General features: G+C 42.4%; 1 protein-coding gene across 4 annotated transcripts in view; it reads left to right on the top strand.

The window, feature by feature from the left end:
- The window catches only part of SCN4A (sodium voltage-gated channel alpha subunit 4), a 178,537-nt gene that overhangs the window by 57,474 nt on the left and 94,336 nt on the right, over positions 1 to 26,727 (top strand). For 3 of the 4 annotated variants that reach the window (XM_040435981.1, XM_040435982.1, XM_040435983.1), the window contains exons 5-10: positions 1,745 to 1,873; positions 5,510 to 5,601; positions 10,350 to 10,643; positions 11,749 to 11,812; positions 16,148 to 16,289; positions 16,675 to 16,887. In XM_040435981.1, coding sequence (XP_040291915.1) covers positions 1,745 to 1,873; positions 5,510 to 5,601; positions 10,350 to 10,643; positions 11,749 to 11,812; positions 16,148 to 16,289; positions 16,675 to 16,887 — 934 coding nt within the window. Of the gene's footprint in view, positions 1 to 1,744; positions 1,874 to 5,509; positions 5,602 to 10,349; positions 10,644 to 11,748; positions 11,813 to 16,147; positions 16,290 to 16,674; positions 16,888 to 26,727 lie in introns of those variants that run through there. The other variant, XM_040435984.1, reaches the window with a different exon arrangement.

Raw genomic sequence — 26,727 nt, forward strand, 5'->3', positions numbered from 1 at the left:
GTTTTTAATAAAGACCAATGAAAAAAATTTTTTTAGCTCTAAATGAGTACAAAGCAATAATTTCAAAAATTACCCCCAAAGGTGTACACAGCCTTTAGGGGATGGTCATTACTAAAGGGGGAGCTATTAACCAGTGACCTGGGTGGTCACACAGTGCATACTACCTGTCATTACTGAAAGGGAAGCCGCTGACCATTGATAGCATCAATATAATATTCCGTGGTCCCTCAAGATATAAAGGTCTCAGGATACAATATTCTCATCTTACCATGGTCAAAAATTCCTCTGTGGACAGGGTATTCTAATATTCTAAAATATAACTTTTACTAGATATGCCATAAAATAATGGGTCAATAAAATTAAACATAACACCAAAAACAGTGAGCAAATCAATGGTTACTCCAATGGTAAGGCGGCAAGATGTATGGGACACTTCCCTACATCTAGACACAGCGGAACCACTGTCGGACTATGTCCACCCCTGTTTGGGAGTTGATGTGATACTCTACTATTGAACTTCACTAAATAAATTCCCCTGATGAGTCCCGTAGTATGAACGAAACGTGGCATGTAGGGATCTAGTGAGGGCAAGCATAGGGAATAGGCCCCTAACTAGGGACAGGTTCCGTATGGGGTCGTCCCTATCGGGGCGGGTGCTCTTTGTCTGTTAGGCAGCTAATGTACTAGCCCCCCTCCTTGGAATCATCTGTGAGGGAATCATAGCTAGGGTTACTAGTATATTGATGCTCTTTTCACTGGCAAGCAAAGCACCTGTCCTCAATATCCTTGGCCACTGCGTTTTAAGGATACTCTTTTATCACATACCTGATACCCATCTGCAATCTACACGTCTGGAAGTGGTAAGACTGTATCTCACTAATTCTGTGATCTGTCCTCAGGCGACTAGACGGGATCTGAGGGTATGACATGATAATAGAAGGGTGTGTTGATAATGGTTCAGTCATTTTGAATTGCTCACTGTTTTTGGTGTTATGTTTAATTTTATTGACCTATTAATTTATGGCATATCTAGTAAAAGTTATATTTTAGAATATTAGAATACCCTGTCCACAGAGGAATTTTTGATTTATTTGGGAGTGTGACTACATACCTCGGCACGCTCAATTGAAGTGCACTGAGGTTGTTGGATAATTATTTACCATGGTCTTCAATCTTGAGATTACATTTTGGGTTTTTCAAAACAATTACTAGTTTTCCATAGAGTTAAGCCTCATGCACACGTCCGTGGAACACGGACCGTGTGATACCGGCCTGGATTTCTTCTGAGTGCAGGAGCGCACGGCGTGATTGGTTGCTATGACGCCGTGCACTTCCTGCTGCCGCCGCAGTACAGTAATACACTGGTATGATCTATACCAGTGCATCACTGTACTGGGGCGGCAGCAGGAAGCGCACGGCGTCATAGCAACCAATGACGCCGTTCGCTCCTGCACTCAGAAGAAATCCAGGCCGGTATCACACGGTCCGTGTTGAACGGACGTGTGCATGAGGCTTTATAGACTCAAGTTGCAATGGTTTCAACTTACAATGGTCGTTCTGGAGCCAATTAATCTTGTAATTTGGGGACTACTTTACTGCATTGGGCACCATCCAACCTCAGGCTAACCCTAATTACACCACTGCATCCAATGCTTGTAGCGTTGGGGCTTCTTTGACCCCTGACAACTATTTTTGTAATGTCTCTGACTGAAATATGATTTTTTTTTCATCTTCAATATTCTAGGTACACATTCACAGGCATTTACACTTTTGAGTCTTTGATAAAGATCTTTGCCCGAGGGTTTTGCATCGACAGTTTTACATTCCTCAGAGACCCATGGAACTGGCTGGATTTTTGTGTCATTGTGATGGCGTAAGTGGAAGGTAGACACTGTTGTGGTCACTAACTCGTTCACCCAAATTATTCATTTTACTGTCTTGCTATTTTTACCGACTAATCGCTCTTCTTTGATATTTTATATTATTCATATTGCTGTTTATGCATCCAATATGCTATATGCTGACTGAAGTTTTATGTGAATTTTTGTCTATGTTTCTTTGGTTTTATAAAATAGTACTGATATAGGCCTCCTGCACACGACCGTTGTGTGCACCCGTGGCCATTGTGCCGTTTACCGTTTTTTTTCGCGGACCCATTGACTTTCAATGGGTCCGTGGAAAAATCGGAAAATGAACCGTTTTGCAGCCGCATCCGTGATCCGTGTTTCCTGGCCGTGAAAAAAATACGACCTGTCCTATTTTTTTCACGGCCAACAGTTCACGGACCCATTCAAGTCAATGGGTCTGTGAAAAAACACGGATGCACACAAGATTGGCATCCGTGTCCATGGTCCGTGGCCGTAGGCTACTTTCATGCAGATGGATCCGAAGATCCGTCTGCATAAAAGCTTTTTCAGAGCTGAGTTTTCACTTTGTGAAAACTCAAATCCGACAGTATATTCTAACACAGAGGCGTTCCCATAGTGATGGGGACGCTTCTAGTTAGAATATACTACGAACTGGGTACATGACTGCCCCCTGCTGCCTGGCAGCACCCGATCTCTTACAGGGGGCTGTGATCCGCACAATTAACCCCTCAGGTTACACACCTGAGGGGTTAATTGTGCGTATCTTAGCCCCCTGTAAGAGATCAGGTGCTGCCAGGCAGGAGGGGGCAGACCCCCCTCCCTCCCCAGTTTTAATTTCATTGGTGGCCAGTGCGGCCCCCCCCGGCCCCCCCTCCCTCTATTGTAATATCATTGGTGGCCAGTGTGCGGCCTCCCCCGGCCCCCCCTCCCTCCCTCTATTGTATTATCATTGGTGGCACAGTGTGCGGCCGGCCCCCCCCTCTATTGTGTTAATATCATTGGTGGCCAGTGTGCGGCCTCCCCTCTCCCCCCACCCCCCCTTCATTGGTGGCAGCGGAGAGTTCCGATCGGAGTCCCAGTTTAATCGCTGGGGCTCCGATCGGTAACCATGGCAACCAGGAAGCTACTGCAGCCCTGGTTGCCATGGTTACTTAGCAATATTACAATATTAGAAGCATCATACTTACCTGCTGCGCTGTCTGTGACCGGCCGGGAGCTCCTCCTACTGGTAAGTGACAGATCATTAAGCAATGCGCCGCACAGACCTGTCACTTACCAGTAGGAGGAGCTCCCGGCCGGACACAGACAGCGCAGCAGGTAAGTATGATGCTTCTAATATTGTAATATTGCTAAGTAACCATGGCAACCAGGCCTGCAGTAGCGTCCTGGTTGCCATGGTTACCGATCGGAGCCCCAGCGATTAAACTGGGACTCCGATCGGAACTCTCCGCTGCCACCAATGATGGGGGGGGTGGGGGGAGAGGGGAGGCCGCACACTGGCCATCAATGATATTAACACAATAGAGGGGGGGCCGGCCCCACACTGTGCCACCAATGATAATACAATAGAGGGAGGGAGGGGGGGCCGGGGGAGGCCGCACACTGGCCACCAATGATAATACAATAGAGGGAGGGAGGGGGGGCCGGGGGTGGCGCACACTGCCCACCAATGATATTCAAACTGGGGAGGGAGGGGGGTCTGCCCCCTGCTGCCTGGCAGCCCCTGATCTCTTACAGGGGGCTATGATACGCACAATTAACCCCTTCAGGTGCGGCACCTGAGGGGTTAATTGTGCTGATCACAGCCCCCTGTAAGAGATCGGGTGCTGCCAGGCAGCAGAGGGCAGTCATGTACACAGTTCGTAGGATATTCTAACTTGAAGCGTCCCCATCACCATGGGAACGCCTCTGTGTTAGAATATACTGTCGGATATGAGTTTCACGATGTAACTCAAATCCGATGGTATATTCTAACATAGAGGCGTTCCCATGGTGATGGGGACGCTTCAAGTTAAAATATACCATCGGATTGGAGAAAACTCAGATCCTATGGTATATTAACTCCTGACTTTACATTGAAAGTCAATGGGGGACGGATCCGTTTGCAATTGCACCATATTGTGTCAACGTCAAACGGATCCGTCCCCATTGACTTGCATTGTAATCAGGACGGATCCGTTTGGCTCCGAACGGCCAGGTGGACACCAAAACGACTTTTTTTTTTATGTCCGTGGTTCCCCAAAAAATCAAGGAAGACCCACGGATGAAAAAACGGTCACGGACCGCAAAAAAAAACGGTCGTGTGCAGGAGGCCATAGTGCGAGACCGATAACACTTCATAATTTATTCCCTGAACTTTGATCCTATGAAAGAGATGTATGTAAACCCAAAAAGGTCTTTGTGTAAAATCTATACTAGTTTAACAGAATATGTCTAAGTTCTTATGATGTCAGCCAAACATGTCTAGAAGTCACTTCACTGGAGATCTTTTTTGAGGCACTCTGCTCTCTGAAAAGTAGTAAGAGAACCTGTACATTGGGGTTGACTACTGTGACTTTCTGGCAAGTCTGATTTCCATCAAAAGATACTATTGTGGAAGTATGCTGTTATGTTTAGAAGATTTAGTACGAACTGACCCATGTCATGTCAATGTCTGTAAGGTTTCCTAAAGCCCATCGATGGAGAACACCTCAATCCTATACTAAAGATATAAAGGCTTAGCTTGTATATGTTAACCCACTTGCCTTGTACATTCATTCATCATGATGAACCTCTACAATCTGTACTTATACATGGACGAACAGACTTATCTAGATCTTAAAGTTATCATTTACTGTTGCTCATTCATCCCTGAGAACACTAATCTATTGGCCAAATTGTCTGTATGTGAAGGTTTGTGTGTTGAGATCCAAAATCTGGTGGGACAAAAATGACCTTTGGAACAAACCAAGATAGAAGTGTTTCTATGACTTATATTATAACATGCATGTGTATGCATAACTATCCACCAGAAACCCATTCCCCCTGAATGCTTTCCCTCCATAAAAGCATTTAGGATTGCATGTAGCCATATTATTGCTCCATTTGATGTCGTAAGGAGCTGTAATAGGACACCATAGGTATTTATATAATTCTGTATGTTTCCAATTCCATTACTGTCAGATTACATTTGAATCTGACAGAAAAAATATGCCATGCTCTATTTCAGGGATGCTCAACCTGCGGCCCTCCAGCTGTTGTAAAACTACAACTCCCACCATGCTCTGCTGTAGGCAGCTGTAGGCTGTCCGGATATGCTGGGAGCTGTAGTTTTGCAACAGCTGGAGGTCCGCAGGTTTAGCATGCCTGCTCTATTGAATGGCAGAGTGTGAATAGCTCCATAATACAGTGCCACACAAAGCACCATGTAGCAGCACATGGACTTCTTATACCTGCAAAGTATAGAGCTGTGAAGAATCCACATAGTGCTATATAGCACATAGTTCAGTTGCTTGCAGGAGGCCTTCTAACCTTGGTCGAATTGTTTCTTAGATAATCTGCTGCATGACGGGGTAAGTGCATGGATTGTGGCTGCTTGGCATTGGTTTCCAGTCTGTCAATCAAGCAGCTTAGGGTATTCCCTTGTTTTATTATCTTTCTAGTTATACCACAGAGTTTGTAGATCTGGGGAATGTATCTGCTCTCAGGACATTCCGTGTCCTCCGTGCACTTAAAACAATCACTGTAATTCCAGGTTAGTATGATTTTACATCCTATTTGTGGTTTATTATGTTCTTTTCACTAGTGCAAAAATTTTTGCGGTTGTTGTTAATCTATTAGCTGCATTGTACTTCTAAGGGTCCATTCACACGTCCGTTGTTTCTTTCCTGATCTGTTCCGTTTTTTGCGGAACAGATCTGGACCAGATCTGGACCCATTCATTTTCAATGGGTCCTGAAAAAAATCGGACAGCTCAATGTCAGATTTTTTTTCAGGACCCATTGAAAATGAATGGGTCCAGATCTGGTCCAGATCTGTTCCGCAAAAAACGGAACAGATCAGGAAAGAAACAACGGACGTGTGAATGGACCCTAAAGGTTATGTTCACACAGCGTTTCTCATGCTGATTCTGACATGTTTTCTGTGCCAGAATAAACATACTGTAGAAAATACTTTGAATCTCCCATTGACTTCAATGGGAATCTGCACCATAATTTATGTATTTATGAATGGCCAAAATCTGTTTGAAATACATGCTAATTTTGGAGGCAGATTAAGCAACTTATTTTTCTGCCACGTAAACATACCCTCAAAGCCAGGCTTCCCCATAGCAGCCACGTGGCTGTGACCCTTACAGCGAAACAGCAGCAGTTTGTCACAATGGTGACCACCTAATGGCACTTCGGTCCCATTGAAACATCATAGTTAGGCGTCTGTATTGCGGCCCTAGAGTTCTGTATTATGGACCCATAGACGTTCCATGTGGCACCATATTATCCCCTAAAAGATTTACTTATCTCCATAATGTGGCATTGGATGGAACATGCTATGATTATTTTCCTCTCAGTTTCTGAATGAATATAAAGGTACAGCACAGACCTATTGATCTCTATAGGCTGTTTTATGGATACATACAACATAGTTCTGTAAAATAGTCATGTCCATAAGTGTTATATACATAGTTATGTGAATAGTAAATGCTGGATCAAGTTACTTTACCCAAGTTGGAACTTTATATATTGTGACAACTACTGTCATTACGTCGTTAGTGTATATTCACACCTCCTCGCCTGTTGTCTCCAATATCATTTACAAAAATTGTCCATGTTTGTTTCTTTACTTCCCTGACCCCCTGTAATCTTCTCTGCTTATTCACATCCTTTAATTAGATCTTGACTGTGTTCCTATTTTAGTTAATAAGATGTCAATTAGGCTCAGTTCACACCTGAGCGTTCTGAAAGGAGCGCTCTGTATGCGCGATTGTACGGGCGTTTACAAGCGCGCATACAGAGACAAGTGTGCACACATTGTCGCGCGTTCCCGAAAGTCTATGTACGGGAACGCGCGACAAACGCCCAAAAAAACGCTACCGAACTTGTGTATGCGTCTGGCGTTTTACAGCGCGATCGTACGCGCTGTAAAACGCCCAGGTGAGAACCATTCCCATAGGGAAGCATTGGTTTCTCCTTGTTGAGCGTTTTACAGCGCGTAGGAACGCGCTGTAAAACGCTCAGGTGTGAACTGAGCCTTAGAGTCTTCAGCTACACATGCTTCATCTGTGACCAAATGTATCACTGAGGGGCGGGCATGGCTGCATTTTATTTTCCCCAAAATAAGACAACCAAGGAACATATCCAAAAGGCCTGGCAAAGAAGAGGCCCCAAGGGAGCATTGTACAATTAATTCCACAGCCTAGTGTAAACTAGTACAGCATATGTGATCACTTCTGCTAAGCTGTGTAGCATCTGTTCTATTTACACAGAAGACTTAGGGCTGTATTACATTAAAACATTTTGCAGGCGAGTGTTGGGAAGGAAGCGTTCCTTCCGGCAATCGCCTGCTTGTTAGTGGAGGAGACCGCTGCTATTACAGTGATCTCTTCCACTGTATGGGGAGGAGCGATCACCAATGCCATCCCTCAATCTGCCGCCAGCAAACGATGATTTTTGATCATGCTTAAAAATCTTAATTGCCTAATGAATGAGCAAACACGTAATCGGCGGCAGTATTACACAGCTAGATCATCACTAACGAGGGCCCCTATGAATGCTTGTTAGCGATGATCTGGCCAACCATTGGCTAGTGTAATACGGCGCTAACAAAATGCAACCATCTACTGCAGAAGTAGTGCAGTGGTTACAAACTGTATAGGTTTGGTATACACACTCCTCAACAACAAAACTGCAACACCTAGAAGCAAAAGTAATGAAATTATGCAAATCACAGGATCAATAAGCGTGTTAATGATATGCAAATGATAAAAAAATGGAAACAAAATATTCAACATTTTAATTTTATGAACACCATGTGTTATAAATACATGCACTTATGCACAGGGTTGCACCTAGCCTTTCTGCTGCAGTCCTGTAATGGCTCTATGTATAATGCCTCCTGTTGTGCCCCATGTATTATAGTGCTCCTCTTGTAGTTCTCTGGCATGTATTATAATACCCCCTGTATTATAATTCTCATGCTGTAGTTCTCTGGCATGTATTATAATACCCCCTGTATTATAATTCTCATCCTCTAGTTCTCTGGCATGTATTATAATACCCCTCCTCCACCCCGTTGTTCCACCTCTATTATATTGCCCCCTGTAGTACTCTGGCCTGTATTTTAATACCCCTTGTGGTGTCCTATGTATTATTGTGCGCCTTGTAGTTCTCCAGCCTGTATTAATGCCCCCTGTATTATAATGCCACCTGTAAAGTTCCAGTCTGTATCATAATGCCCCCTGTAGCTCTGCGGCCTGTATTTTAATGCCCTCCCCGTAGTGCTCCAGCCTGATTTTTAGTTCCCCCCCTTGTAGTGCTCCAGCCTGTATTATAATGCTCCCTACGTAATGCACTCTATATTATAATGTCCAAGCTTTCTGGCTTGTATTATAATGCCTTCCTGTAGTACCCCTTATATTATATGCCCCCTGTAGTGCCCCCTGTATTATAATGCCCTATTGTAGAGCTCTGGTCTGTATTATACCCCCCCCCCCCCCGTAGTGCCCACTGTGCTATAATGCCCCTGTAGTGCTCCACTGTCCCTTGTAGTCCTACATTTCTTTCTGCAGTGCTGTAGCGCCCTCTGTAGGGCTTCTTGTAGTTCCTCTTTATTATTATTACCCACCTATAGTACCACAAGTATTATAATACCCCCTATGGTGTTGTAGTGCCCCCTGTATGAAATTGCCTCTGTAGGGCCCCAGTAATGCAAACATAAAAAAACAAATAAAAATACTTACCTGACTCCTTTGCCCTGCTGCCGTCTGTTATGCAGGCCATAGGCCTCTTCCAGCATGTGGTCAGAGTTGCCACATTTTGATGCAGTAGGTGCGTCAGAATGCAGGCATTCATGACCACGTGATCGTGCCGCCTGAGACCCGTCGCAGGAGGTCCAAAAGATATCATCACAACCTCTTCAGCTGTTCTACTGCCTCATAGGCTGCAGGCTGAACGGTGAGGACAAAAGCTAAAGCCTCCCGTGCCCTGCCACAAACTGCCTCGCTCTCAGAGGCAGGTTGGCTGCCGCCTGAGGAAACATTCTCATCTTGCCTCATGGCAGATTTAGCCCTACTTACATGCATTGGCATACTACCAATGAGGTTATAAATGGTTGTCTGGGCAATGTTCTTCCACTCTGACTGCATACTTACCAACGTTTTATTTGGTAAAATCAGGGCATCTAAGCCCCTGGGAGCACCCAGGTCAATGGAATACCTGTAGCTGGATGTCTGGCTTATCAACCAATGTTGTGCAAACGCCTTTTGATGGTTTGTGTAGACAATGTTTGCCACCCAAGGCTTGGGATGTGACGTCCAATTTTACTTACAGCAGTACAGAATGGATCACTATGCACGATTCTTCTGCTCAGACCTGTCCATGCAGAGGTTCACCTCTGTGCACTTCTAGCTGTCATTCTAGTTCGTCGTCGTTCTCCCAACCACCGAGACATGTAACGTTGAATAGTGCCGACATCTTGGCCTAGGGGTGTAGCGATCTGCCAGAGGGATAAATCAAGGATTTTGTTCCTTTCAGTTGGAGACAAGTTGTGATAACTGGCATATCGATGAACAGGAGATTTCATCATTTTCAGACCTAAGCGACACCTGCCTGCTACTTCCTCGATTTGCATAACCTTATAGCTTGTCCTTCTTGGTGTTGCAGTTTCAATGTTGAGAAGTATATATATTTCTGTTCCTTCTTTAGCACCAATGTATTTAGCAGCAGTCTAGACAGTCCCTGTCCACAATGGAGTTCACTATCCAATCTCCCTAGCACGCATACATACATGATCATATTTAATAAAGATCCAATTGACCATCATTATGTTTTTTTTTTTAATGTGGGAGGAAACCTGAGAACCAAGAGGAAACCCACATGGACAGAACAAATACATTCCATGCAAATGTTGCCCAGAATGGATACATACCAAAGGCAGAATGTAAAACAGAGTTATCCCATGTGGCTGCTAGAAGAGAGGAGGCAAATTCCATTTTCCATTGCAATGGGTAGTGAGAATCTGTGCTGGGATAAGGTCTCCACAGGTGCTGCATTGATGAAAAATGTAGTCTTGTCATGTAAATCAGATAGGAGCACCAAGATCTCCTCTCCTAGGGGGTTTAGGCATATGGTGGTGTCAGACAGCACCAGAAAGAGACATAAATGTTATTGTTGCTATGACATCCCCCATCCTCTGTATACTACATAACGTATATGTTTGCAGTACACTCTCTTTCAGGATCCGTTTGGCGTTATGAAGATAACATATAGTCTACTTTACCTGTTTCAGGCTTGAAGACCATTGTTGGAGCCCTCATTCAATCTGTGAAAAAACTGGCAGATGTAATGATTCTCACAGTCTTCTGTTTGGCCGTCTTTGCACTAATTGGTCTTCAGCTATTTATGGGAAATTTGAGACAAAAGTGTGTCTACTGGCCGCCACCAGAGGAAGCATATGAATATTACAGAAACTTGACGATGAGTTCAATGAATTTGGATTTTGATGACAACTCAACCTTTTACAATAACACTGACCTGTTTGCCAACGTATCCATAGACTGGACTACCTACCTCAATGATGAGTGTAAGTCAAATGACAAAGTTGGTTTCAATCCAGGAAAGTTACTTCATGTTTAAAAGTGATTGTTAACTTTTGTTAGTTTCAGACCAGACAAAAGTGATGATCATTAAATATCATCATACCAAGCGTAGAATTAGGCAGTCTATTGATGCAGGGGGAAGGGGAAGAGCAGAGAGAGATGTGATTACTGCATTATGTAGTTACCCAAGTGAGAAGCTGACCATGGACAGTGATGTGTGAGGCTAAGCTATCCACTGGCCAAGTATCGGAGAGGATACCAGCGAGTTGTCCACTAGTCATAAATGATTATAATCGAGTAAGCAACTCAGAGTTTAAAAAAGATGGTTTCTCCCAGGCATGAGCAATCATTTGCTTTGCCTCTAGAACAGGGGTCAGCAACCTTCGGCACTCCAGCTGCTGTGAAACTACAACTCCCAGCATGCATACTTTCTTGGCTGTTCTTGTAACTCCCATAGAAGTGAAGGGAGGATTCTGGGAGTTGTAGTTTCACAACAGCTGGAGTGACGAAGGTTGCTGATCCCTGCTCTAGAAGGATAAAAGGGAGCAGCTTGTACTGAACTTGACGAAGGTTAGAGGATTTTTGGTAAAGCAGTGCTTCCCATGGGTCTTAATTTAAAGAGGTAAGGAATATGTTATGGACCAGGCCATATATGCAGGACCACATGTATAGTATACATGTGGACAGGTCCACCACACATGCAGCATGTCACCATTGGAGGCACATCCCTTGAACAATTGGCTGGACAGTCAAGAAAAAATGAGCTATGTAAATTGGGACCATGTACCAGCACATGAGAACTTTGCAGGCAGACTCTACCGTATTGGTATTTATAGATCAAGAGGAGATTATGTTCCATGCTTCATCCTAGGTTGCGCTGTTCCATGTGTACTTCTTTAATTTTGAACACTATAACCATTCCACTGCATTAGAGGTCCTTAGATTATGAGGCAAGAAGAAAATAGAAATCGAAAGTTGAGTATTATTGCAAATGTTTTATATAAACTGCAAAATGGTGTTCAAACAAGATGAGCATATGCTATATGTCAGGTTTCTAAACTAGATTTCTTCTTCATTATGTCAATATAGCTAACTTTTACTACTTGGACGGAGCACTGGATGCTCTTCTGTGTGGAAACGGCAGTGATGCCGGGTGAGTGTATTTTATTTACCTAGGTGGACAGCAAGAATTGCAGTTAAAGGGGTTGTAAAAGATTACACAAACCTTGCTGTTTTCTTCCAGAAACAGTGCCACTTTTGCCAATGGCCTGGGTCTGGTATTGCAGCTAAGTCCTATTCAGTAAATGGGGATGAGCTGCAATACCAGATCCAGCCTGTGGGCAAAAGTGGAGTTATTTCTGGAAGAAAGCAGCAGGGTTTACGTAAACTTTTACAGTCCATTATGTGAGATAAGTGTGGGTTTCTCCTCAGGACCTGTCTCCAGGACAGGTCCCTCAAAGTGAAAGGTGAGCAGCCTCACATGCGCAGCCATCCTCCATTCACAGGTATGGAAATTCCGAAAATAGCTTAGCACTGGCTCAGCTGTTTTTGGGCATTTCCATAGCAGTAAATGAAGAGGTAGTCATGCTCGCATGGCTTAATCTCCATTCTTTGCTATGGGACTTCTGAAAATTGCTGAGTGCACTCACTCAGCTATTTGTGGAAGTCCAATAGTAGTGAATGGAGAGGACACCGCGTATGCACAGTGTGCTCTCCTTTGGTTCAGGGGTCCCACTCTGGGGTTTCAAAGGTGGTACCCGCTAACATTTCCTAGCGCTATGCCACAAATGTTGAGATGGGACAACACCTTTAAGTAGCATAGCTTTGCATTTGTACACATTATAACATTTGCTCTATACTTTTTTCCTATGTTAACTATGTGTATTTAAAGGGAACCTGTCACTGGTTTTTAACCATAAGAATCATGGACATCCTGAGATAGTTTTCCCCCACCCTAATCATCCTAGTTTTTTGTTTTTTTAAAACACCAAGTACTTCTTTTACAGTCCACTTTCGCTTTTTTCAAGTTATGTAAATGAAATGCTTACCTCATCACTTCCCATTCCTAACCCCACCTCCCGTTATAAGAGTGACGGAATCTAAAGATCCTACCCTTCTCCCGAACTCACGTCCCAAATCCCGCGCATGTGCAGAACCAGTCACCTCACTCACTGATGAAAAAAATCTAGAATATTCGCGATTACGAAGATATAGCACTATGTTCCAGATCTTCGCAAATTCTCGAAGTGCCGATATTCGCGATAAAAATTCGCAAATTCGCAATTAGAATATTCGGGATCAACACTACTACTGATCATATAATGTATACTGCGCTGCTGCGAGACTTGGAATAGAAGGTGTGGAGATGACCAATGTAGAGGGTGTGTCTTATCCTTTTGTGGGCATGGCTGCACTACGAGAGTCAGAACGCTGGACTCATCTCTGAAGCATGGAGAAGACAGGACTCATCTAAGGTGCATTTACATATATGGCGGGAACATTTAATTTTAGGTTTTTCTCTGAACTGATAGTTTGTTCAGAATTGATTTTAATATCATTGTTAATGTATTAAAAAGTATTTATAGAAAAGTGAGTGGATAAATAGGCTTAGAAAGTGATGACAGGTTTCCTTAAATGTTATCTCAACTGACTTCTTATTATGTTGTCATTTATACATTAATCAGGCTCTGTTCACACTGGCTTCAAAGCTTACATTTTTAATAGATCCTTGACTAATCCATTTTTAATGGGGCGGAAACTTAATGGATTTTAACCGATCCCTATTGATTTTATTTATTCTTTTATAATCTTTATTTTCATATTTACATATATAAAAGCCATCAAACAACAATATCCCTTCCAATTCACTTCGAATTAGGAGTTTATATCATAAAATATAGATACATATAAACAAAATAATAATAATAACTCCCCCCCCCTCTCCCCCTTGAGACAAGGAATAAAAAAACTAAAAACCTATGTCTGGGTAATCCATGATTTCCAATGCTTTAAATATAACTCCTTCTTCCCCTTATTTTGATATATAAATAACCTTTTCTTTTTTCAGTATACCATCTACCGCATTTTTCCTTTCTGCATATGTAGGTGGTTCTGCTGTTTCCCATTTCTTTAGAATCAGTAATCTAGCTTAAAACATTACTTTCCCAGTCACTAATTTAGTTCTCTTTGGTATACTTAAGGCTGCGTTCACACGGGCGAGATTTCCGCGCGGGTGCAATGCGGTAGGTGAACGCATTGCACCCGCACTGAATCTGGACCCATTCATTTCAATGGGGCTGTTCAGATGAGCGATGATTTTCACGCATCACTTATGCGTTGCGTGAAAATCGCAGCATGCTCTATATTCTGCGTTTTTCACGCAACGCAGGCCCCATAGAAGTGAATGGGGTTGCGTGAAAATCGCATGCATCCGCAAGCAAGTGCGGATGCGGTGCGATTTTCACGCACGGTTGCTAGGTGACTGTCTATACACTGTATTATTTTCCCTTATAACATGGTTATAAGGGAAAATAATAGCATTCTGAAAACAGAATGCTTAGTAGGTGATCAGTTGAGGGTTAAAAAAAATAAAAAAAAATAACTCACCTTCTCCGTTTGTTCGCGTAAGTCCCGGTCTCTTCTTTACTTCTCAAAAGATGAACTATGGGCTAAAGGACCTTTGATGACGTCAGATCACATGCTCCAATCACAGGGTCCATCACCGCGGTGATGGACCATGTGATTGGAGCATGTGATCTTACGTCATCAAAGGTCCTTTAGCCCATAGTTCATCTTTTGAGAAGTAAAGAAGAGACCGGGACTTACGCGAACAAACGGAGAAGGTGAGTTAATTTTTTTTATTTTTTTTAACCCTCAACTGATCACCTACTAAGCATTCTGTTTTCAGAATGCTATTATTTTCCCTTATAACCATGTTATAAGGGAAAATAATAACATCTACACAACACCGAACCCAAACCTGAACTTCTGTGAAGAAGTTCGGGTCTGGGTACCACAGTCGGTTTTTTATCACGCGCGTGCAAAACACATTGCACACGCACGATAAAAACTGAACATCAGAACGCAATCGCAGTCAAAACTGACTGCAATTGCATTCCTACTCGCGCGGGTTTGCCGCAACACACCGGGACGCATCCGGAACTAATCCGGACACGCTCGTGTGAACCCAGCCTTATAGTCATATACTTTATTAACTGTTCAAACCAATATCTAAACAGTTTTGGGCATCTCCATAACAAATGTATCAACCCTGCATGTTCTTCTTTACACCTTGGGCACTCATCTGTTTCTCTCACCCCCATTCTTTTTAATTGGGCTGGAGAACGATGCAATCTATGCAGTAAATTTTTTTTTTAAATTCTATGGGAAGCCTTAAAGGACACTCTCAAAGGGGACCTAATTATACCTAACCATACTTTATCCTCTATTATACCAACATCCTTTTCCCATTTGCCCCTTGAAGTTACTGTTACATTATTGTTTATTGCACTCAATACCACCTTATACATTTTTGCTAATGCCCCTTTTGATTTCTTAATCCTTAACAAGTTCTTAAATTCTTGATCCTCTGCGTTCTTATAGCTTTCTGAAATAAGTGGCGAGTCAATAGCATTCCTCAACTATAAATACTCCCTTACCAGTTTATCAAATTCCTTTATTATCCCTCCTTCAAAAATTTGACTTATCCTACTGATACTTTTTTGTTCTCAATTAACATATTGCCTAATTTTTTTGTATCTCCTGTAAATGTACATTGGTCCATAAGGGAGTAAATTTTAAATAGCCCTTTATCCCCATAATAACTTTAACCTCCTCCCATATTTTATTCATCAAAAACAAAACTGAATTTAACCCACTTTTCCTACTTAAATGCCCGATCCCATTGATTTTAATCTGCTGGGTTTCACTTTTCACAGGAAAAAATAGCATACCAGGTTATGGCATTCTGCTTATCAAAAGCAGAGGAAACCTGGAGGAATAAAGGTTGACTTAAGCTTGTATGGATGTATAATACATGTTTTACAGTTTGCTATGGGCCCACACTGTTCCTCTATGTGCCGTGGATTTTATTTAGAGGCCTATGTCGGGTTTTTTTCTCTGGCATCTAACATCACATGCCATAGGGCAATGGTGCCCAAACTTTGTGGGGTGCCTGTCACTTTTTAAATATGAGAAGGCATTAAGCCACACTAAATAGTGAAAGTGAAAAGTTCTATTAAAGGGGTTATCCTACAAAATCTATTAGAATAGGATATTTCATATGAAGTATTATTGCAATATACAAATACAAATAAGGTAATGTTTTTATGCACATTACTTTGATATGTGCCCCCTGTTGTTTCTCCTGTGGCTAAAACAGAGCTCTCACTCATGGAATGTATAGCATGGGTTCTGCTGTTTGTGTGGTTATGGAGATCTGTCTTTTGTAATTCTGACCATGGACTATGAGTGTACCTTCTACCCACAGGAGATGCCCAGAAAGCTATACATGTATGAAGACTGGAAGAAATCCCAACTATGGGTACACCAGTTATGACTCATTCAACTGGGCCTTTTTGGCACTCTTCAGACTGATGACTCAGGACTACTGGGAGAACCTGTTTCAACTGGTAACACTCTTAACACTACTAACCCTAATTTTTACCCTGAATGATCCCATGCTAAAAATCTTTTTTCTGTCAAAGTCCAAATTCATCTAAACCATTTTGTAAAATGCGAGTTTGGTTGACCAAGAATATTACTGTACACAGGTTTGATGCCACCAGGTTGTATAGAACCAGGGGGAGGTCTGTGTTCTCCAACATGTGTCTCGCCAGCTGTTGCACAGCTCCAACTCCCACCACGTCATAACAGTCTTCAGCTTTACATAACATGCTGAAAGTTGTAGTTCTGCAACAGCTGGATAGCTGCAGGTTTGAGACATTTGTTTATAGGTAATGCTCTTCTGTAATATAACCGATGCTACACAGTCACATATTATTTTTTTGTTCCTAGACCCTCAGATCTGCGGGTAAAACATACATGGTTTTCTTCGTTCTGGTGATATTCCTGGGCTCATTTTATCTTATCAACCTTATCCTTGCTGTGGTGGCCATGGCTTATGCCGAGCAAAATGAAGCCACCATGCAGGAAGCCATAGAAAAGGAGAGAGAATTCCAAGAGATGCTGGAACAGCTAAAGAAACATCAAGAAGAGCAAGGTCAAAGGGTCAGTATGTAACACAAGTGATTAGTATCCACATAACGTCAAGGGGAAATTCAGCATCCTGGAGTTCAAGAAGTTTAGTAATAAATTACAATTCTAAGGTTTCAAAGTTCAAATCTCTCATAATTTCATGCTGGGGTAGTGTCTGCAAAGAGCTTACTGTAATCCACACTGTACCTTATTGTAGTTATCCTATGTGGTGAAATTTTTTTATTTCAACACTGAATTATAAAATGTTTCTTTAATAACAAACAATAACTAGGGTCATTTGGTTGTTTTCTTGGGTGGTCAAGTCACCCTTTGTTCGTTTACTGTGTTGAAGATGTAGCAAATACAATAGTGTCAACCCTGTCCTGGGAAATTACAGCAATAGAAGATGAATGTGTTGATTTTGTGGGAGGCAGTGACCAATCTGCTCATTTTAGTTGCATGTGACAAAGGTAATTTCATAAAGTGGTAGAGGCAAGGTGGAAACCACAGACTGAAAGTTCTTTAGCAAAATAAAGAACATTTGTCAAGATATAGTCACACACTCCCCCAGCAAATAGTGGCACATGCTCTCTTTTTTTCTTGTGCCTCCCGTATATAGTGCCTCCTGCCTGTTGTGTTGTACCCACTGCATATAGTGTCTCTAGCCTGCCGTGCCACACTGTATATAGTGCTTCCTGCCTGCTGTTCCTCTTCCTATACCCCTGTATATAATTTCTCCTGCCTGTTGTGCCCCTTCCTCTGCCTCCTGTACATAATGCCTCCTGCCTGTTGTGCCCCCATGTTTATAGTGGCTCCTGCCTGCTTTGACCCCAGTAGTTAATGCCTGTGGCCTGCTGTGCCACACACATACAGAGTATAAGCATAAACCATCTCTTAATTGGGTCCTGTTGAGATTACACCACATCCAATATTCCCCTATACGAATAGTGCAGTTGGTTCGTGATATAAATCACTCCTACCTTAGTTTCTCCTGGAGTCTGTTCCTTTGATGGTCCAGCTGTGGTAAAAGCTCCAATGACTTGGCTCAATCCCGGAGTCCTTTGGAGGCAGTTTAGTTCTTTCTTTCAGATGGAAGCTTGCTCCGGCCGGCAGCACGCCTACTGTTTGATGCCCGCGCTCCGGTATGGAGAGGGGTGACGTCACCTAAGCAGAGCTACAAAAGCTGAAATGGGGAAAAAAATCCAATGCTTTTCAAGATGTATCGCTTCTCTTCCTCAGGGATACCATTCTCCCATTACTGCTCCTCTATATAAGTCCTAGCTGGGTTCCTGGGTGGAGTTGTGCAAATCCATGTCAGTTGTCTGGGTATACACATATGTGACCCTTTTAGTTGTCAAAAGCAAACAATTCAACCTCACTATTGAGACCCCACCTAGTCTCCGCTTTCGATTGATATTTGATTAAATCTCCTCCTCTTATACTCACTGTAACTTTCTCTATAACGCATACAGAAGACCCTTTCCATTTCCCCCCATGTGCCTCAGAATAGTGTCTCGATACAGGGCGTCCTTCATATTTTCGCTCTTTATTATATATGTGCTCCATTACACGTTCTTTTAGGGGTCTTTTTATTCTACCTATGTAAAATTTCTCACATGGGCATGTTATTAAATATATGACCCCTTTAGTATGACATGTAATATGATGTTTTATTGTCTGTTTGCAAAGGCCTTCTTTATCTTTTATTTCATAGACTGGTTTTGTACGACCCAGTTTACGGCAGCTCATACATTTTTTACAAGGCAAAAAACCTTTTGGAATCCCAATATTGCTATTCGTTGTTTTTACTGTTTTAACAGTTGGTGCGATCATATTTCCTATATTTGGAGCTTTTTTATATATGAATCTGTGATTTTCTGGAATCTGTCCTCCAATAATTTTATCCTGACGGAGGATATCCCAGTATTTTCTAACTATATTTCAAAGTATACTGGACTGATTATTGTAACCTGAAATAATTGCAGGAATTATTGTTGTGTTATCACTATTATTTTGTTTATTCATGTTATTACTGTCTACATCATGCTCAATTAGTGCTTGTCTGTCAGTGCTTCCTACTTCTCTTTGTTTATTGAGGAGGTCACAGGTGTATCCTTTGGTTTCAAATTTATTTTGTAGTATATTTGCTTCCTGTTCAAAATCCTCTTTTTTGCTACAATTTCTATATAGGCTGACTTCTGGGTACATTTAATAGCCATTGTGGCAAATGACAACTAGTCATGGCGATAAAGCTATTAGTGTCAGTGGGCTTGCTATATGTCTTAGGGCTCATGCATACGACCGTATGTATTTTGCGGTCCGCAAAAAAAACTGATCCGCAAAAAATACGGATGACATCCATGTGCATTCCATATTTTGCGGAACGGAACAGCTGGCCCTTCATAGAACAGTACTATCCTTGTCCATAATGCGGACAATAATAGGACATGTTCTATTTTTTTGCGGACATACGGAAACGGAATGCACACGGAAACGGAATGCACACGGAGTAACTTCCATTTTTTTGTGGACCCATTGAAGTGAATGGTTCCGCATACGGTCTGCAAAGAAAAACGGAACGGACACGGAAAGAAAATACGTTCGTGTGCATGAGTTCTTAGTATGTATGGTGCCTTCTTTAATAAAAAATTGTTAAATCCCAAAAATTTATTTCAGATTTACTGTATATAGGAGTAAATTGTAAAAAGTAATAATTTTTTTTTATAACCTCAATTTTTTTTTAAAGAGATTCTTCTCCTCCCTTCCAAACGAAAATAATATCATTAATAAAACGGCACCAGAGGACGAGATCCACAGTGAGTCCCCCAGGCTGGAAGATACAGTCATTCTCCCATTGGGCAACGTATAGATTAGCAAAACTCTATGTGAATCTCGTCCCCATCGTGGTCCCCCATGTCTGTAAATAATAATCTTCCTCATATACAGGGCCGGTTTTAGACAAAGTGTGGCCCTGGGCAAAATTGAAAGTGAAAATCCTAAAATATAAGACCAGAAGTCTGACAGGACTTTGTAGGCACTGACAGCAGTTGCAAACACAGCAGCTGATTGTAGAATGCCGCATTATCTCTCTTTAGCCGCTGCACAGTAAAATGCTGATCCTACACCCTCTTTGGGTATGTTCACACAGAGTATTTTATGTGCTTAAAAAAACCTAATGCAGAATCTACATCAGGTTTTTTTGGTTGTGTTTTATTTCTGATGCATTTTATAGCACACTTTTTGATGCAGTTTTGGCGTGGATTTTCATTCTTGCCCATTTTCAAAGGGAATTCTGGACAGGGAACCCGCATCGAGGATGGCCATGGTGCAGTTTATAAAACCACAAGCTGAAAAAAAAGGGACTGTCCCATCTGGGCCCCTGAAGTGAAGGGAGAGCACAATGTGCATGCATGGTCATCCTCCATTATTCTATGAGTGTTCTGAAAATAGCTGATCACCGGCTCCGCTATTTTTCTAAATTCCATAGCAGTGAATGGAGATAATGCTGCACATGCACACTGTTATGGGGGATCTGTGGATGACACAGTATTTTGGGGGATCTGTGGATGACACAGTGTTATGGGGGATCTGTGGATGACACACTGTTATGGGGGATCTGTGGATGACACACTGTTATGGGGGATCTGTGGATGACACACTGTTATGGGGGGATCTGTGGATGACACACTGTTATGGGGGATCTGTGGATGACACACTGTTATGGGGGATCTGTGGATGACACACTGTTAGTGGGATCTGTGGATGACACACTGTTAGTGGGATCTGTGGATGACACACTGTTAGTGGGATCTGTGGATGACACACTGTTATGGGGGATCTGTGGATGACACACTGTTATGGGGATCTGTGGATGACACACTGTTATGGGGGATCTGTGGATGACACTGTTATGGGGGATCTGTGGATGACACACTGTTATGGGGGATCTGTGGATGACACACTGTTATGGGGGTCTGTGGAGGACACACTGTTATGGGGTCTGTGGAAGAGACACTGTTAAGGGGGATCCGTGGATTGCACACTGCTAAGGGGGATCCGTGGATGACACTATTATGGGGGATCTGTGGATGACACTGTTATGGGGATCTGTGGATGACACACTGTTATGGGGGATCTGTGGATGACACACTGTTATGGGGGATCTGTGGATGACACACTGTTATGGGGGATCTGTGGATGACACAGTGTTATGGGGGATCTGTGGATGACACACTGTTAGTGGGATCTGTGGATGACACACTGTTAGTGGGATCTGTGGATGACACACTGTTATGGGGGATCTGTGGATGACACACTGTTATGGGGATCTGTGGATGACACTGTTATGGGGGATCTGTGGATGACACACTGTTATGGGGGATCTGTGGATGACACACTGTTATGGGGGATCTGTGGATGACACACTGTTATGGGGGATCTGTGAATAACACACTGGTATGGGGGATCTGTGGATGACACACTGTTATGGGGGATCTGTGGATGACACACTGTTATGGGGGATCTGTGGATCACACACTGTTATGGGGGATCTGTGGATGACACACTGTTATGGGGATCTGTGGATGACACACTGTTATGGGGGATCTGTGGATGACACACTGTTATAGGGATCTGGCTGTGATACTGCCGCAATGTGGGGTACCTCAGGGATCTGTTCTGGGACCCATATTGTTCAATATATTTATCAGCGAAATTGCAGAAGGCCTCGATGGTAAGGTGTGTCTTTTTGCTGATGACCCAAAGATTTGTAAAAGGGTTGATGTTCCTGGAGGGATACACCAAATGGAAAAGGATTTAGGAAAACTAGAGGAATGGTCAAAAATCTGGCAACTAAAATGTAATGTTGATAAGTGCAAGATAATGCACCTGGGGCGTAAAAACCCAAGAGCAGAATATAAAATCAGTGATACAGTCCTAACCTCAGTATCTGAGGAAAGGGATTTAGGGGTCATTATTTCAGAAGACTTAAAGGTAGGCAGACAATGTCATAGAGCAGCAGGAAATGCTAGCAGAATGCTTGGGTGTATAGGGAGAGGAATTACCAGTAGAAAGAGGGAGGTGCTCATGCCGCTCTACAGAGCACTAGTGAGACCTCATTTGGAGTATTGTGCTCAGTACTGGAGACCATATCTCCAGAAGGATATTGATACTTTGGAGAGAGTTCAGAGAAGAGCTACTAAACTGGTACATGGATTGCAGGATAAAACTTACCAGGAACGATTAAAGGACCTTAACATGTATAACTTGGAAGAAAGACGAGACAGAGGGGATATGATAGAAACTTTAAAATACATAAAGGGAATCAACAAGGTGAAAGTGGAGAGAATATTTAAAAGAAGAAAAACTGCTACAAGAGGACATAGTTTTAAATTAGAGGGGCAAAGGTTTAAAAGTAATATCAGGAAGTATTACTTTACTGAGAGAGTAGTGGATGCATGGAATAGCCTTCCTGCAGAAGTGGTAGCTGCAAATACAGTGAAGGAGTTTAAGCATGCATGGGATAGGCATAAGGCCATCCTTCATAGAAAATAGGGCCAGGGGCTAGATGGGCAGTATATTGGGCAGACTAGATGGGCCAAATGGTTCTTATCTGCCGACACATTCTATGTTTCTATGTTTCTATGTGTGACATAGCTTTACAGATACCTTTATTAGCAGCCCTGGTCTGCTCCCAATTACTGAAAAAAAGACACTGCTATATTGTGAGGCTCTAGAACCCTGTTGGGCCTCCTCTAGCCTGGATACAAGTTGGGCACAGAGGCATACAAGTTCCTTATGGTATCCTGTGGCACATTTACCCACAGATATTGCAGCTGGGCCTGTAGATCCTGCACACTGATAGGTTGATGAAGTTGGCGTCCCAGCTGGTCCCATAAGTGCTCCATTGGTGATAAATCTGATTACCGGGCAGGTCAAGGAAGTGATGTAATTTGAGGAGACATTCCTGGTTAACCCTTGCTGTGTGTGGGTGGGTATTATCCTGCTGAAAATGCCAGGTAGAAGCTCTGCCAGAAGAGGAAACACATGTGGCCACAGGATGTCCTGCACATATAACTGAGCGGTTAGTGTCCCCCGTATCACTACTGTGAGTGATCGACTGTCGTATACAATGGCTTCCCACATCATCATACCAACAATTGGGGCCGTGTGTCACTCTACAGTAAAGGCAGAATTGAAGATCTCACCACAAGGCCTTCATACTTGAAACAAACCATTGTTGGATCCTAAACAAAACCTGGATTAGCTGCTAAAGACTACATCATTCCAGTAAATAGCAGTCAAGGTTTCTCGTTTACGACAGCACTGCAAATGAAGCAGGCAATTGTGGCTGGTTGTCAAAGAGAGGACACGTAATGGGTGCCATGACCAAATTTCCTTCTGCTAAATACCTGGAAATGATCCGACCAGAGACAGGGGTATGTAATGAAGGTGCCATCTGTGTTTGGATGGTGGACAACAAAACTTTGGGAGCTGCTCATGCCAGTCAGCGAATCAAACCATCCTCTATACTGTCTGGGCTGTCTGCCGTGTGTTAATTCCCTGGCGTAACCACTGCTCTCAACTCCTGCTCCCAGCTAGGTCAGAATGGCCTAGATGGCAGATAATTAGTTAAATCCTGCTTCTCTCAGTCCAATGATGTTCTCCCTCCCAAAGTCTGTCAGCTGGACAAAATGTCTTTGAGTGTGCTGTAGAGACATGTCTATCAGTCAGTGATACCATATCACAAGGTACACTACTCAAAAGTAGCCTCTGAGAGCCTTTTTATAAGGCAGTGGGGGGAGCACTTTTGCACCTTCTTGTGGCATGACCCAGTGTCTAATCAGACCACAACTGTAAACCTTTACATATCTGCCTGAGACATATAACTGTATGCCGAATTTAGCAGAAATCGGACATTTTTATCTGGGTGCGTTATTTTTTTGTGCGGGTGCGTTATTTAGGGAAGCTGATGTGCTGTTGGTAACATTCAATGGTCAAATAGTTTTATTATCAATATGTTAGATTTTCCAACTATGTAAGATATATAGAAAAGGGGACGGGGGTTTTTTAAAAATCAAAATGATGCTTCTTTCAGGAACTGCTTGACACCATCACAATCCTAACTACGTAAAACAAGTGGTCCTTGTGTCCCATCCTATTTTCTTCTACTTCTTTCATTGCTAAGATTGCAGCACCTGTGTAAATCACATGCCTATGCCAGCTCTCACCACCTATTCAACTGAGGATATGACCAATCTGGAATGCCATCCGCCCTTGTTCCCCAAAACAGACGCACGGGCTGCTTCATATAATACATAGACCCTTGAATGTAGTTTAGAATTCCTATGGTGACGGCCACCATGAACTTGAGAGCATGGTATGCCAGCGAAGGCACTCTATGATCGTAGTGTATGCTCCATTCCACCCTGCAGCTGCACTAGAAATTGTAGTGTTTTGTCAGTGCAATGTACTCTAGTGACAGCAGCCTGTGCGGGTGGACAAAGTGGTATTACCGCTAGCACTAAATATCTACTGTGCTCCTGTGACCTTTCATATAACTGTAATCTGATGAGCTGATCCTTCTCGTTTACGCTTGCCCAACTTGGTAAAAGAGCCAACACAGCAGTTAATGGAGGCATTAGAAGTATGATACTCAGAAACAGCAAGGCTTCAAGAATACACTTGGAGTCCTGGAGATCGTTTTCTTCAGTGTGTCTGATTGCTAGCTCTGTAGGCTGGGATCTTCAACCATTTAAATGCTCATTTATAATCCTCAGCCCCTAAAGCGTCCTTACCAGTATCACTTCTCAAGATCATTGCCTATGTTTCCAAGTATCACAGTTCACCTGCATAATCTACTCTAAATATAACCCTCAAAAATATTCCTCAAGAGCTTTGATTGACCGATATGAGAAAGAGTCTACAGCATTATTCTGTGTGCATTTAGTGGCATGAGGCTGGAAATACAGTTAGGCCTAGTTCACACGACCGTATGGCTTTTTCAGTGTTTTGCAGTCCGTTTTTCACGGATCCGTTGTTCCGTTTTTTGTTTCTGTTGTGTTTCCGTTTTTGTTCCGTTTTTCCGTTCCGTTTTTCCGTATGGCATATACAGTATACAGTAATTACATAGATGAAATTGGGCTGGGCATAACATTTTCAATAGATGGTTCAGCAAAAAACGGAACGGAAACGGAAGACATACGGATGCATTTCCGTATGTGTTCCGTTTTTTTGCGGACCCATTGACTTGAATGGAGCCACGGACTGTGATTTGCGGGCAATAATAGGACATGTTCTATGTTAAAACGGAACGGAAAAACGGAAATACGGAAACGGAATGCATACGGAGTACATTCCGTTTTTTTTGCGGACCCATTGAAATGAATGGTTCCGTATACGGACCGTATACGGAACGCAAAAAACGTCCAGTTGAATGGAGCCAAGCACCGTGATTTGCGGACAAGAATAGGACATGTTCTATCTTTTCACGGTACGGAAATACTGAAATACTGAAACGGAATGCACACGGAGACACTTCAGTATTTTTTGCTGAACCATTGAAATGAATGGTTCAGTATATGTTCCGCATACTGAACTACAAAAACGGCCAGTATACTGAACGCAAAATACTGTCGTGTGCATGAGCCCTTATACAGATCTGCAATACCTTGCTATTTTGGACAATTCCAGTAACAGCTTGGATGGCTGGGCCTCCTGAAGGTGAAGACAGGCTGATGTTCACATTTCTACTTGTCCAGTTTCTCATACATACCAAGTGGAATAATCCAAATAATGTAGGAAAAATGTCTTCCAGAAATAATCTTGACCTATTTAACTTTTATTTTTTGCCATCTAGTATGGTATCTACTTGGAGTTTTTTGGTAGTTAACAGTTAACCACCTCAGCCCCCCTAGCTTAAACCCCCTTAATGACCAGACCACTTTTTATAATTCTGCACTAGACTACTTTCACGGTTTATTGCTCGGTCATACAACTTACCACCCAAATTAATTTTACCTCCTTTTCTTCTCACTAATAGAGCTTTCATTTGGTGGTATTTCATTGCTGCTGACATTTTAACTTTTTTTGTTATTAATCGAAATTGACCGAAATTTTTGCAAAAAAATGAAATTTTTCACTTTCTGTTGTAAAATTTTTCAAACAAAACTATATTTCTATATAAATTTTTCTATAAGTTTATTGTTCTACAGTACGTCTTTGATAAAAAAAAATGCAATAAGTGTATATTTATTGGTTTGCACAAAAGTTATAGCGTTTACAAACTATGGTACAAAAATGTGAATTTCCGCATTTTGAAGCAGCTCTGACTTTCTGAGCACCTGTCATGTTTCCTGAGGTTCTACAATGCCCAGACAGTAGAAACACCCCACAAATGACCCCATTTCGGAAAGTAGACACCCTAAGGTATTCGCTGATGGGCATAGTGAGTTCATGGAAATTTTTATTTTTTGTCACAAGTTAGCGGAAAATTATTTATTTATTTTTAATTTTTATTTTTTTCTTACAAAGTCTCATATTCCACTAACTTGTGACAAAAAATAAAATTTTACATGAACTCACCATACCCCTCACGGAATACCTTGGGGTGTCTTCTTTCCAAAATGGGGTCACTTGTGGGGTATTTATACTGCCCTGGCATTTTAGGGGACCTAAAGCGTGAAAAGTAGTTTGGAATCCAAATGCGTAAAAAATGCCCTGTGAAATCGTAAAGATACTCTTTGGAATTTGGGCCCCTTTGCGCACCTAGGCTGCAAAAAAGTGTCACACATGTGGTATCGCCGTACTCAGGAGAAGTAGGGCAATGTGTTTTGGGGTGTCTTTTTACATATACCCATGCTGGGTGAGATAAAT

Source organism: Bufo bufo, chromosome 6, assembly GCF_905171765.1.
Source record: "Bufo bufo chromosome 6, aBufBuf1.1, whole genome shotgun sequence".
Taxonomy (NCBI): domain Eukaryota; kingdom Metazoa; phylum Chordata; class Amphibia; order Anura; family Bufonidae; genus Bufo; species Bufo bufo.